This window comes from Terrapene carolina, unplaced genomic scaffold, assembly GCF_002925995.2.
Source record: "Terrapene carolina triunguis isolate 2854851 unplaced genomic scaffold, T_m_triunguis-2.0 Scaffold30, whole genome shotgun sequence".
In the NCBI taxonomy this organism is placed as follows: Eukaryota; Metazoa; Chordata; order Testudines; family Emydidae; genus Terrapene; species Terrapene triunguis.
The window spans coordinates 4,775,448-4,789,617 of NW_020664381.1; the positions used below are offsets into that span (position 1 = coordinate 4,775,448).

Here is a 14,170-nt window from a genome sequence, read left to right on the forward strand (position 1 = left end):
GTCCCACTGTGATTGGTAGAGTTTGAGGAAATATTAATAAAACATTTGTGCTTCGAGAGGAGCTATTAAAAATCCAACAAATTTTTACTGAAATTAGGAAGAATTAGGCTTGTTCCAGATATGGAAGGTTTAGGAATTTTGAGGAAAGTCTCTTATCAGAGGAAAAGCACCTGAACTCACCAGCCAAGGCACTGAACTTGAACAGGAGCAAGTAGTGCAGTGCAGCAGTCTGGCCAGAAGATGGAGGTTGGAGTCTATAAAACTAAAAATTTTGTCCAATAATCCCAGCATAGCAAACAAACTATTAGAGAAAGACCCTCACTCACACTGTTTACAAATACAGTCACTGAAACAACAGCAAAAAAAACCAAAACCCCAAAAAACCCAAAACCAAAACAAAGCAAAAACTTTCTTGGGCTGAAAGTCTTGCAAGAGAGAGTATTACAGGACATCTGGTTGAACTAAGAAATCATACCCAAGAAGGCTCCCCCCCATTGGGCAATATCCGACCCTGAGGCTGCTACGTACAGTAGCACCAAAACAATGAACTGGATCTTTGATCTGTCACTAGAAACCATTAGTGTGTGTGGCAGGCCCGGGAAATTGGTACATAATATCCTGTTACTGATGGTGATGTGTGAGGAGAAAAACCCATTGGAGAGGCAGAATGCCTATTTCCCAGGAAGTTATGCTCCTTACACTTGCTGAAGTACACCTCTCTCTTCCTACTGATCTTGATGGCAATCAGAGCTATTTACGGGGTTCTTTATGTTTGACATATTACAGTAAGCATCTTACAACCGAGTTCCCACCTCTCATGGACATACCTGTTGCCTGCCTGGCCAGCCTACTGTGTCATTTTGATCCCCTGCTATGTGTGGGTGATATCTTTCAAATGCTTTTTCTGGCCAGGTCATAAGCATGACCAGCTTCTTAACCATGCTCTTGCTATTCGTACCTCCTTGACAATTTGTGTGTGTGCCCAGGATAACAATATCGGACTACCTAAATGGGCTCATTAAATTTGTGATTATAATTTGCATTACTGAAGCACGTAGGAGTCTTAGTCATAGCCAGGACCCCATTGTGCTCTGCACTGTACAAACAGAACAAAAGACAAAGCCTGCCCCAGAGAGCTTACAAAATTATAAGACAAGACAACAGATACAGAAGTACAAGGAAACAATTACACAGTTTGGTCAGCATGACGGGCAGTGGTATCAGCACACTAGCCATTGTCAATTTTTTTGTAGGCAACATGGGTAGAGTTTTGAGAAAGGTTTTGAAGGAGAATAATGAGTTAGTTTTGAGAGTGCTTATTGGGAGCTCCTCCCAAGCATGAAGGGCAGTATGGGAGAAAGCACAAAGGTGCTTGTTTGAAAATCTGACAAGTGGGTAATGCAGACTGGCATCATGTGCCAATTGGAGGTAGGAATTGGAATCTCAATAGAAAATGAAAGATAATAAGTAGGGTGGGGATAGGGAACGAAGGGCCTTGAAAGTGAAGACAAGTAGCTTACAGTTGATACAATGCTGAAGAGGGAGCCAATGGAGGGATGCAAACAGGGGCAACATGGTCAAAGCAAAAGAATAGGAAAATGATCTTTGCAGCAGCATTCTCAATAAATATCAGAAGGATAAGACTGCATTTGTCAAGGCTAGAGAAAAGGATGTTACAGTGATCAAGATGTGAGAAGACAGAAGCCTGGATGAGAATTTAAACTGTAGTTGGATAGGAAAAGCCATATCTCAGAGATTTTATGCAGAAAGAATCTGCAAGATTTAGCCTTAACGTGAGGACCTAAAGAGGTCCAACTCAAAGATAACACCCACGTTACAGGCCTGGGTGACAGACAGGATGGTGGTGTTGTCTGCAGTGATCAAGAAAGGAGGTAGTAGGGAGGGCTTGGAGGGAAAAAATACAAGCTCTATTTTAGCCAAGTTGAGCTTGAGATGAGGTCTAGACATCCACAAGGAGATGTCAGAGAGAGAGAGAGAGAGAGAGAGACACAGACAGACAGAGATCTGGACAGAAGATGACAGGTCTGGAGTAGAGAGGCAGATACGAGAGTCATCAGCTCAGAGATGATAGCGGAATTTGTGTTTTAGAATGAGATTATTTAGAGATGAGGTATAGGGAGAAGACAAGGGGACCAAGGACAGAATCCTGTGGAACGCACTCAGAAAACTAGAGGATGATAAGGAGGATCCTCCAAAGGACATCCAAAAGGAGAGAATAGAGATGAGGGGGAACCAGGAGAGGACAGTCACAAAAGACAAGGGAGGAGAAGATTTCAAGAAGTGCATGGCTGATTATGTTGAAAGTGGCTGACAGGTAAAGGAGGATAAGGATGGAGTACTGACTCTGAGCTTTGGCTAGATAGAAGTCATTAGAGACTTCGACGAGAGCCATTTCAGTGGAATGCAAGGGGCGGAAGCCAAGTTGGAGTGGATCTAAGCTAGAACTAGATGAGGGGAACTCCAGACTGTGATCATAGACAGTGTGTTAGTGGAGCAAGGTGAGTCTTAAGCCTTAATTTTGAGGTGGCTGACTTACAAGCTCTTTTCCTTTGTGGACGATTTCCCTTGAGCCACTGACTTTCTTAGTTGGCGTCCCCATCCTAGCAAGCTTCCAGCCTTAATCAGCCAATTATCAGGGACAACCCAGGGAGCAACGCTTCTGATTTGTGTTGTCTAGCCACCACCTTAGAGCCATTCTGAATGCAGAGAGCAGTTGATATAGCCTGGAGTTCTTTGATTCTGCTCAGTTTGAGAGCAGAAAACATGGTAGCACTCTTATTTGGAAGTCAGTCCAGGGAACTATTGTCAAGCACGCTGCCATAGACTCCAGCATCCATAGGTAATCCCAGGAGAACACTACCTGCAGTTGCAGCAGGGTTGGCAATTGGTGTTGCTGCTTCAGACAGCTGTCCTGAATTAAGGTTTTATCTGCTTGTGTGCTAACTGGGCTCACACACAGACCAGCTGCTAACACTGTGAGAGGAAACTCCCTGTTGATGATCCTACCTTGGCTCTACATACTGGAGCCTGCTTTGGGTCACAGGAAATTCATCGCAGTCTCAGTACATATCTAGGTCCTATTTTGGGAGAGCTTGATATTGCCAGAAATGCCCCAAATATTGTGTAAAATAGGATTCATCGATGTGATGCCAAATTGGGATGCATAGAAAGGCATCCTGAAGATCCAGGGAACAGGCAAATTCCTGAATTGTCTGACTGAATCCCTAATTTCAGATTTGATCTTTCTTTAGCCCTGAAATGAAGAATTTATTTTCATAGGTCCACAGATTAAGACCAGACGGAATGATTGTGATAATCTAGTCTGACCTCCTGTATAACACAGGCCATAGAACTTCCCTGAATTAATTCCTGTTTGAACTAAACCACATCTTTTAGAAAAACATGCAATCTTGACTTTAAAATTTCCAGTGATGGAGAATCCACCACATCCCTTGGTAAAATTGTTCCAATGGTTAATTACCCTTACTGTTAAACATCAGTGCCTTATTTTAGTCTGAATTTGTCTAGCTACAGCTTCCAGTCATTTTTATTTGTAATAGTTTTATCTGCTAGGCTGAAGAGTTCTTTAGCATCAAATTTTTATTTGCTATGTAGGTAGTTATGGACGGTGATCAAGTCACCCCTTAACTTTCTCTATGTTCAGATAGCCTCAAAGAGCTCAACCTGTTTATCATTATAATGGATATTTTCCAATCCTTTAATCATTCCCTGGCTACTATCTGAGCTGTCTCCAATTTATCAATATCATTCTTGAACTGTACATCCCAGAAAGGGACACAGTATCCCAACAGCAGTCACACTAGTGTCAAACGCAGGTCTAAAACTGGGCACCGTCCACCGCTAGTCTTGGGAAATGTGAAGTATGTGGAATAGGTCCCTTGTTCCCACTAAAATCTAGGAAAATTGAATGATTTTGGGGGATTTGCTACAAATTCAGCAGGGTGTCTACAGTCTTGTACACCCTGCCTCTTTTTGGCACTGGAGCAAGGTGACTAAGCAAGCAAAGCTTTTGAAGTGGTACTCTCCTCAAAAGTGTCAGGGTACTGCATGCAATACCCAATGATCTGAAGTGGTGTTAACCTATGTATTTAGCAAGTGGCAAAGATGCGGTACACGTCTGCATACCTTCATGCTGATTGCCTGGGGCTCCTGTGCGCTTCTCTGTGGGTACAAAAGTAATTAGATTTTTTTCCTCAAAAAGAAGCCTGCCAAAGATAATCTTTTCCCTGGTTGATGGGGATAGGTTTAGAGAGGCAAAAGCCCACCAAGGTTGAGATTTGTACCAGTGTCTGCAGGAGCTGTACTGTGGGAAGACTCGTTTTTTCCTATCTGTGAAAGACTTCTACAGCTTCTGAAGCTCTTTGCCAAGCAGGATTGCTCTCCTAAAGGGTAGAGGAACTAGGCTGGCCTTGGCTATCTAATCAGTTGACCACTGCTTCAGCCCTCAGGGACCTCTTTACTTTTATGAAGATCACCCTGGCTCCTAAGGTGGTCCTGGTCATGCTGTATGTGGCACCTGCCATGAAAAACACTGCAGCTCCCAACAAGGGTAACATTTCAGCCATCACCATCTGTTTATCCTTCGTGTTAGAGAACATGAAAAATCTGTGCATTCACCCAAATATTACCCTAGAAGGATAAATCACATACAGGGTCCCCTGCAGGGTTCCTGAGCTAAATGCTCCTTTAAAAGCAGATTGACCTCTCTCTTAAGCAGCAGTTTTAAAAGGAAAACGTGCCTTCTGGTAGGTACTATCATCCCCTTTGCCACTCTTGAGGTGGCTATATCCACTGATGGACAGTCAGATCTTGGCATTTTTTCCTCTGTTGGCGGATACAGGATCTTCACAAGCCTGTCTGCAGGCAACTTCTTAATGAAGATTCCTACTCTTCAGCCATCATGTCTTGTTTTTAACATATGGGGTTTTCTGGGACCTATATGAACTAGGCAGGATGGGATCGCTGGGTATCAGATCACCTGGCTCTTCCATTTCCAATTTTCAGGAGCTGAGCAATCCTGGAAGGTAAGTCTCATAAGTCCTTCCACTTGAACAGCCTGAACTTCCCTTTCCCCCCTACATGCCGGAAGATCCTGCATCTCTTAGAGCTTATCCTGATCACACTCATCTTCTCTAATCTCTTCCTCTTCTTCTGTGGTCCCTTTCCTCATCTTGCTTTTCCACAGAGCAACACACTTGGGAGCCCTGGTAAAGGCTCTCATGATAGTATTGCAGCACATCCAAGGTGGCTTAGATGGGGGTGGGATGATTTGCACCAGGGCACAGCAGCAGCATTCCCTCCTCTTATGTTGGGCTCATTTTACTATCCTGTATGCTTTGAAGGCAGAATTTAAAGACTCCCTAAATCCAAAGTCAGTCAATCTGGGTGTAAGCAGGGAGCAGTTGCTAAGCCGTCCCCTTTAAGCAGGCTGTCAGCTTCCCTGCTGCTTTTAAGAAGGGGGGAACTACAGAGGAATGCTCTCAGGGACAGCAAGGGGATAATCTAGCCCTCATAGGTGGGGAGCTGCTGTCATAGTCCAATGACACTAGGGAAAGTATGTCAGCCAGACAGTACCCAGCTGGAGTCCTCCTACTCCCCAACTATGCTCACTTCACCTATCCAAGATAAGAGCTAATATATGAGAATACAGAACTCTGATGTGGGAGAGGAGCAGTGAAAGAGTCCAAGTGATAATATAAAATTTGTATTATTGTTTTGAAATCAAGATCTTTATAAAGTTCTGTACAATAACTTTCCAATCCAAAGTTACCTATAAAATTCTCCACTATAACAGTCTCCCTCTTTAAAAAAAATAAAGCAGTCAAACTTGGACTTCAATTTACATTTTTCATGATTACCATTAGACTGATCTTTAATTGCCATAAATTCCCCTCAGATTACTTTACTTCCTTTCCTTGTCAAGAATGGTTAGAATAGAATAATTCCTTTTACAAATAAGGCAAGTATTTATTAACTGCCAAAAGATGGTCTCTTGAAGCCTGTTACAAAGGAGTAATAGTATTTCTCAACTAAAAAAAAAAAAAAAAAAAATATCAAAGTTTTGATCTAGATGCATTAGATGTGAACCTTGTAATCATAGATATTTCTATCTAAAAAAAAAGTCATGGGTAAAGTGTCCCAAAATATTTAAATATTTAGGGAAGAAAGCATGTATCTCAAAACTGAAAAGTCTCTCTCCTGATATCACGTACTTGGTTGGTTAGAGGTTGTTGAATCTGGTCAGTGTAGGATAAGGCAGAAACCTGTTGGTCATTTATGTTCTGCTGCCGACGATCGCTGTACTGCTGATGTGAATGGGACATCTGTCCAGCCATCTGAAGGCCAGCAGCATGGAATGAAAATGACGGTGCAAGCCGAACAGATGAAGGTTTGCATGCTGAAGTCTCTCCTCCTAGAAAAACAATTCAAGATTTTAGTGTAATATTTACATCCTCATGGTATTTGCACCAGTTGACCTCCATTTCCAAGGCCATAAAATAAATAACACCAGATAAAATAATACTTTGTACATATACAGCAGCATTAATCCAGAGATCTTAAAGTGCACAAAGGTGAGTAAAAAGTATTATTACACCCCACTTTACAAATGGGAAACTTGTGGTACAGAGACACATTAAAGTGACAAACTAAAACATGTGTTAGAGAAATTGTTTACCTCCCACTTTTACAAGTAACATCTAAAATTATAATTGAAAAGAGATTAGAAGAAAATATAGTTGTCTGGTTTCTCTAGTCAATGCCATGAGAGATCTTTGTGTACAATCAATTTCATCATTTCAATTCTCCTGAATTGAGAGAGTCTTTCACACAGCAGAAAGGGACAAAACATAAATGTAAATGAACGGAAAATATTGCAGAATCACAATAAAAGAATAGACATTCAGGTGGAATTAGAGCTGCTCCATAACAAGCAGAGGAGAGAAGTGTAACCAGGTTTCCTACATTCTAGGTGAATGTCCTAACTGGGCTAAAATTTAAAAGTAGGGCCAAACCACTTCCCCCATTTTCTGAATTTCGCCCTTTAAACATGCCTGAAAACAAAACATTTCAAGATGAATAAAGTGTTCCAAAACTGACTTTTTTGATTTGCCTAAATTTTTTCTGAATTTTGTTTTTTGGGTCAAGCTGAAAGATTTATTTTTATTTTTCAGAACTACCAGCGAATCAAAAATCTATTTTTGCCCAGCTCTAGGCAGAATACTTGGAAAACAATATTTTAAAACTAAACTAGTTTCAAGCAGAAGTGCTAACACAGATGAGGTACTGTGGATTCTGACATATGACTGTTATGTTCAACTTGCTAAAAAGCAGGTTTAATTGACAAATTGGTTAAAATGGGTCCAGTTGCTGAAACCTCTATACCAGCTCGCCTACTGATGCTGACCTAGTGGTAATACCACTGAGATTTTTTTTCTCCCCTACAATTTCCTAATGTAGGCAAGTCTTCAATTCTGAACACTAGACCACAGCTCTTTCCAAGATAAGACACTTAAAAAAAATCTTCATTAAAATTCTTGAACAGGCTGATACCAGAAAGCTGTCTCTGTTAAAACAAATTTCCCCATGTTGAATATATATATTTTTTAAATTATGGACATAGCTGCCACAACGTAGTGCTTCAAAAGTCTATGAATACGACAAAGGGAACTTTTCAAATTATGCTGACACACACCACTTGGGAAACTAGGAAATTTTTAATTTGCAGAGTCATTTAAACAATAGTTATAAAATGTCTTGGACACTGTTTAAAATAGAGGATAAATTCAGGGCCCTGTGTACGCTGCAACACAATGGACTAAATTCTGCAGCAATAACCCGTAAATTCTTTAAGAGCATTAATTTATTCACATCCAATCCTTATGTAGTAATTACAATATATTGAAAGCCAAGAAAGATCCAATAATGAGTTAGAAAGAAGAAATAAGTAGGTGGAATAGCTGTCCTAATCCCTCCAACCTCAGATGCAGGGGAAAATGCACCGCAGAAACAGTAACATTTGAGTGCACCTATCTGATCTGTGAGGCAAAGGACAAAAAAAAAAAAATCTAGGCCTCTTGGTGGTCTGGACTCTTCAGATGAAAATCCTGGAAACTTCCTGGAGGAACATAATGGATCTGCTGGCCAGCAATGTTCTGGAACCTGAAGGGTCATCATACTCAGCAACTTCAACTTCCATATAAGTAGCACCAGTATTAGTGTGTGATCTTTTAGTTTACAGGGGAACCACTGGATGCTTTCAGACCATCTCCAACTCTCACACTTAGACAAATACACTCGGGACCCAATTTCCAGTATGGGAGAAACCACAAACATTCTACTCTTTTGGGCCAGCCACTGCCACATGCTAATGAAAATCAGGGCCTTTCCTTCATCTTACTAGGGAAGCAATCAAGGCTGGTTCATCCTTGAAAATATTTGATTATTCAATTTTCAACTCATCCTGGGACAACAAGCCAACCACCTACAAAGTAAGGTTCCCAGTAAGTACCATGACTTGACGACCATTACAGTTGACACTTTGGCCCCTAGCCATCATAGATCATCATAGCTCAGATGAACTGCAGTGGAAGAAATGTATAGGCAGAGGATTACAATGAAAGTAGTACAAAACAGGATCCTAATTCATATGCCAATAGCACGAAAAACTATTCACAGGACTACACCACCACAGTAAAGAAACAAAAACATTCTTCTTTTCCACTATCACAGCACCAAAATCATGGCCAATGTAGCTATTCAACATAGCAAACTAGCAAATGAAGCCAGAATGCAATCCAGATTTGGACCCAGCATTCAAATTACAGCAGAGCTCACATTCTTTGCTGACTAGATTGACTGAATAGGAATGGAGCTAAATGAGGCAGAAAAATTTAGAACTCAGAGCCTTTAAGGCCAGAAGGGACCATCATGATCATCTACTCTGTCCTTTTGCATAACCGTACATTACAGAACCTCACCCACTCAACTCCTGTAAAAGATACATAACCTCTGGCTGAATTACTGAAGTCCTCAAATCTTGATTTATACACTTCAAGTTCCAGAGAATCCACCATTTACTCTAATTCAAACCAAGTGAGCAATGCCCCATGCTGCAGAGGAAGGTGAAAAAACACCAGGGACTCTGCCAATCTCTTCCTGACCCCAATATGTCAATCAATTAGACCATGAGCATATGGGCGAGACCCTCCAGCCAGACACATGGGAAAGAATTCTCTGAAGTAATTCAGAACCCTCCCCCCCATCTAGTGTCCCATCTCCTACCACTGGAGATATTTGCCAACAGTAGTCACAGATGGGCCACATACATTGTAGGCGAGCACACCATCCCCTTCATAAACTTATCAAGCTCAGTCTTGAAACAAGTTAGGATTTTAGCCCCTGCTACTTCCTTTGGAAGGCTGTTCAAGAACTTCACTCCTTGGATGGTTAGATGCCTGCATCTCATTTCAAGCCTAAAAACTTACTGATGGACAGTTTATATCCATTTGTTTTTGTGCCAATAATGGAACTTAACTTAAATAACTCCTCTCCTTCCCTGGTGTATCTCTCTCTGGTTTATTTACAGAGAGCAATCATATCTCCCCCTCAGCCTTCTTTTGGTTAGGCTAAACAAGCCAAGCTCTTTAATTCTTCTCCATTCCTCTGATCATCCTAGTAGCCCTGCTCTGCACCTGTTCAATTTGGCATTCATTTTTCTTAAAGAAGGGAGACCAGAATTGCACACAGTATTCCAGATGAGTTGTCACCAGTGCCTTGTATAATGGTAATAACTAAGGCTAAGATTTTGTCATGGATATTTTTAGTAAAAGTCACAGACAGGTCATGAGCAATAAAGAAAAATTCACGGAGGCCCATGACCTGTCCCTGACTTTTACTAAAAATATCCATGATAAAATGGGAAGGGACTGGGCAGCTGCTGGGTGGCTGGGAGCTCTGGGGCTCCCACCACCTGTGTGGGCTCAGAGCTCCAGGGTCCTCCTGCCACCAGTGGCAGAGGGAAGCTGCAGGGTCCCCCTCCCCTTTCCCCAGCGACAAGGAGCACTGTAGGAATTCCCCCGCCAACGCTGCAGTGGGGAGCTGCCAGGGTACCCCTGTCCTCCGCAGCAGCCGGGAGCTGCGGGGTACCCAGCAGCCTGCAGCAGCTGGGATCTGCGGGGTACCTCTGCTGCCCATGGTGGCTGAAAGCTTGGGTGTCTGCTGCCTCAGGCGGCAGGGGTACCTTATCGCTCCCTGCCACTGCGGGAGGCGGCAGGACCCTGCAGCTCCCAGCCGCCAGGGCTGAAGTCACGGAGGTCTTTGGAAGTCACGGATTCCATGACTTCTGCAACCTCCATGCCAAAACTGTAGCCTTAGTAATAACACTTCCCTAACTCTACTGGAAATACCTAATCTAATGCATCCTAGGACTGCATTAGCCTTTTTCACGGCCGCATCACATAGGCAGCTCATAGTCATCCCATGATCGACCAATACACCCAGGTCTCTCGTTGTCCTCTGTTGCTTCCAACTGATCTGTCCCCAGCTTATAGCAAAAATTCTTGTTGTAAGTCCGTAAGTGCTTGACCTTGCACTCTGCACTATTAAATTTCATCCAATTTCTATTATGTCAGTTTGCAGGGTCAAAATCTTTCTGTATGATATTCCAGTCCTCCTCCATATTGGCAATACCTCCCAACTTTATGTCATCTGCAAATTTGATTAGTGCACACCCATTTTCTGTGCCCAGGTCATGAAAGAAAATGTTAAATAAGATTGGTCCCATGACCGATCCTTGAGAAATTGCGCTAGTAACCTCTCTCCAGCCTGATAGTTCTCCTTTCAGTATGACCCATTGTAGTCTCTCCTTTAATCAGTTCCTTACTAATCTTTCGATTCCCGTATTAATCCCAACTAATAATTTCCCATGTGGAACTGTATCAAATGCTTGAAATCCATGTAGATTAGTTCTAATTGACCAAACTACATTACCCATTCCCAGAGTTTGGCTCCATTGCACTGGTGAATCTCAAGAAACTCTGAAAAAGATCTGAGCTACCATATGTGAATCAATTTAGTAATTGTGCTGGCTGGGAAAAGCAACTAATGGAAACTATCAATGCCTTCCACTCCTAAAAGGAACCATCGCAGCCTTGTTTCAGAGAATTTCCCTGAAAAACTAACTTAACCTAATCCTCAGAAATTCAATACTTGATCCAGAAGACCATTCCAACTATGACCTTTTCTTCAACCTCAGATTCTCAGGCAAAAATCTGTGAGGAAGTGGCATGTGCTAACATCCTGGATCCCTCTCAACTGGGCTTCAGATAAGGACATGGGATATGTGGTAACCACTGAAAGACCCTAGCTTCATGGCTATGGCTATATCTCCATAATTTGCATTATTAGATAGTAGACAAGGCATAGGCAGCACAACACTTCAACAACTCAAGTCATTTGTTTTCAGGACCTATAGTGGTAACTGTAATTGCTCATCCAAACCATCGTTTAACTTTTTCTGCAAAAGGTAAACGAGATCAATTAAATATAGTGAAAGTGTAAGCTCCTCTCCCAATGACATGAGGCTTGCCAGCAAATCTCATTTATATTGAAGGAACACCAGCTCAAGCACCTCTGCTGATATTAACTGTGATAATATGTCACTGGTTCAGAGAGACAGTCTCAGCTATGTCCTAAACCTTTCAAGGCTTATAAATCAAAATACAGCAGCAGTTCACTGAAAGCTAATGCTGCTGCTTTTTCTAGAAACTACCTGGGACACTTTCCTTTCTTTGAAAATATGCATCCAGTTTGACAAACTTGGGTAAAGCCTCTGTTATTTTTCTGCCTCATCACTGAGCCTGGATGATCTGATATGGTCAGTGATAAAAAAGGCTGTTTTTCATCTCCATCTTACGAGCAAACTTTGCTCTTTCCTCCCATAAGAGAGAACTTGATCATGATAATCTGAGCATGTTACCTCCAGAGTGGAATACCGTAATTTGCTGTACCTAAAATGATGTAAAAATAATGGACAGGCTCCAGCTGATACATAGAGGCCGCCCACCTCTTTATAAGTTAAGACACTCTGAGCGCATCATTCCCATTCCTCTGGTCCCTCAACTCTCTCCCAGTCTTCCACTGTCAGTTCAAGGCCTTGATCCTGTCTTGGAAGCCATTAATAGATCATATCCTAGCTACTTTGAAGAATTCAAGAGCATCTACAAACTGCCATCCAAGATGCATTTCTCAGGGACAACAGAGATTATAATGCTCAGAGCAAAACATGCAAGTCAAAGACAAGGCAGCTTCAGTCTAGGGGATCCAGATGTGGAATTAACTTTCAGAGAAGATGATAATGATCCAGAGCTTGACCACTTTTACGTCACCATGCATCATAACCCTCCTGATTAAGCTTTTCCATCAAAACAAGAATTACATTTATAACTATATCACCCCACAAATACAAGAAAAAAGAAAAGAACGAGAGAAAAGAAAGAACATTAGACTCCAACAAGACCATCAGATACCTCCCTATGCCAATCTAAGTAACCTGAGAGGTCCTCAGATTTTACAGTGCACCAATATAAAAACCCTAAAACAGATTCCTCTAATTTGTTCTGGTCTGCCTTGGGATGCGTGAGGGGCTACGGCCTCAGACAATTGCATGATGGTACAAGTTCTCCATACTCAATGTTTTAAACTTGCACTTAATTTAGTGTCTAAGTGGCTCCAAATCTATTCTGAGGATTAACTAAATTTTCTTCTCTTAAGAGTCCACCTTGTATCCAGAGAATGGTATACTACTAAAGGTCTGGGTTCAGAGAAGCCCGAGCCTTTGGGAAAATCCCTCCATCTCAACAAATCCTGCCCACATCTCTTTCCCCACTTATGGCAGCAGTCCTTTAAGGGCCTGCACCAATCCTGGAAGGTGAAAACCACTGGTGGCTGGAGCGCCACAAGAAAAATACAGGCGAGTCTCATCTTACGCGGGGGTTCCGTTCCGCGGTTAGCGCGTAAAGCGAAAACCACGTATAGTCAAAATTGCATTGAGTTGAATGGCGGGCGGAATCGCCCGCACTACTAGTACAGTATTAAAATTGTTCTTTTTCTCTTTTGTTTTGTTTTTTGTTTTTGCTGACTGCGTAAAGCTGAAATTGCGCATGTTAAATGCGCGTAAGATGCGACAGACCTGTATGAGTTGGGATTTATTTATAGGTTGTGGGGTAGCTTTGCCAGGTGACTGTACTTATAATTTAAATAGATGTTCATTAATGTTCTTTTTCCCTACTATCTGGCCACTCACAATAGAACCTCGAGTTACAAACACCAGAGTTACAACCAGTCAACTACCCACCTCATTTGGAACTGGAAGTTCGCAATCAGGCAGCAGCAGAACAAAAATAAAAACAAAAACGCAAATACAGTACAGTACTGTGTTAAATGTAAACTACTGCAAAGATAAAGGGAAAGTTAAAAGATATGACACGGTAAGGAAACTGTTTCTGTGCTTGTTTCATTTAAATTAAGGTGGTTAAAAGCAGCATTTTTCTTCTGCATAGTAAAGTTTCAAAGCTGTATTAAGTCATTGTTCAGTTGTAAACTTCTGAAAGAACAATGTTTTGTTCAGAGTTACAAACAATCTCCATTCCCAAAGTGTTTGTAACTCTGAGGTTCTACTGTATATCTTCCCAAGGAAGACTATTAGAAAATTACTTCGTACAAAGAAAACTGAAGTTCTCTTTTACATTTCTAGTTCTCTTATATCATGGAGGCCTTTGGTTGCATGTTTCATGCATCCAATAACTAGATGTGCACACATATATAATATACACACTATAATCTCTACAGATTCACACCATAATATACATAGTGTTTTACTTATATCTAGACACTGAATACATATTAAATACTCAAAAACATAGGCCTTGTCTACATTACACAGTTTTGTCAACAAAAGTCAGCTTTCGTCGACAAAACAGTGAAGGTGCACACACTGAAATGCTCCTTCCGCCAATGTAACTCCTCTGCTATGACAACACAGACGAGAGGCATAGGGCTTATGTCGGTGTAGTTAGGGCGACACCATGTCTCTGTAGACACTGCATTATTTACATCAGTTGTTTGCTAT

The 14,170-nt window shown here is 41.7% G+C and overlaps 1 protein-coding gene across 2 annotated transcripts in view; it reads right to left on the reverse strand.

The window, feature by feature from the left end:
- Positions 1 to 14,170, reverse strand: part of DYRK1A (dual specificity tyrosine phosphorylation regulated kinase 1A) — a 112,993-nt gene that overhangs the window by 27,475 nt on the left and 71,348 nt on the right. For both annotated transcript variants that reach the window (XM_026651234.1, XM_026651238.2), the window contains exon 3: positions 6,255 to 6,454. In XM_026651234.1, the coding sequence (XP_026507019.1) occupies positions 6,255 to 6,454 (200 nt within the window). The remainder of the gene's footprint in view (positions 1 to 6,254; positions 6,455 to 14,170) is intronic.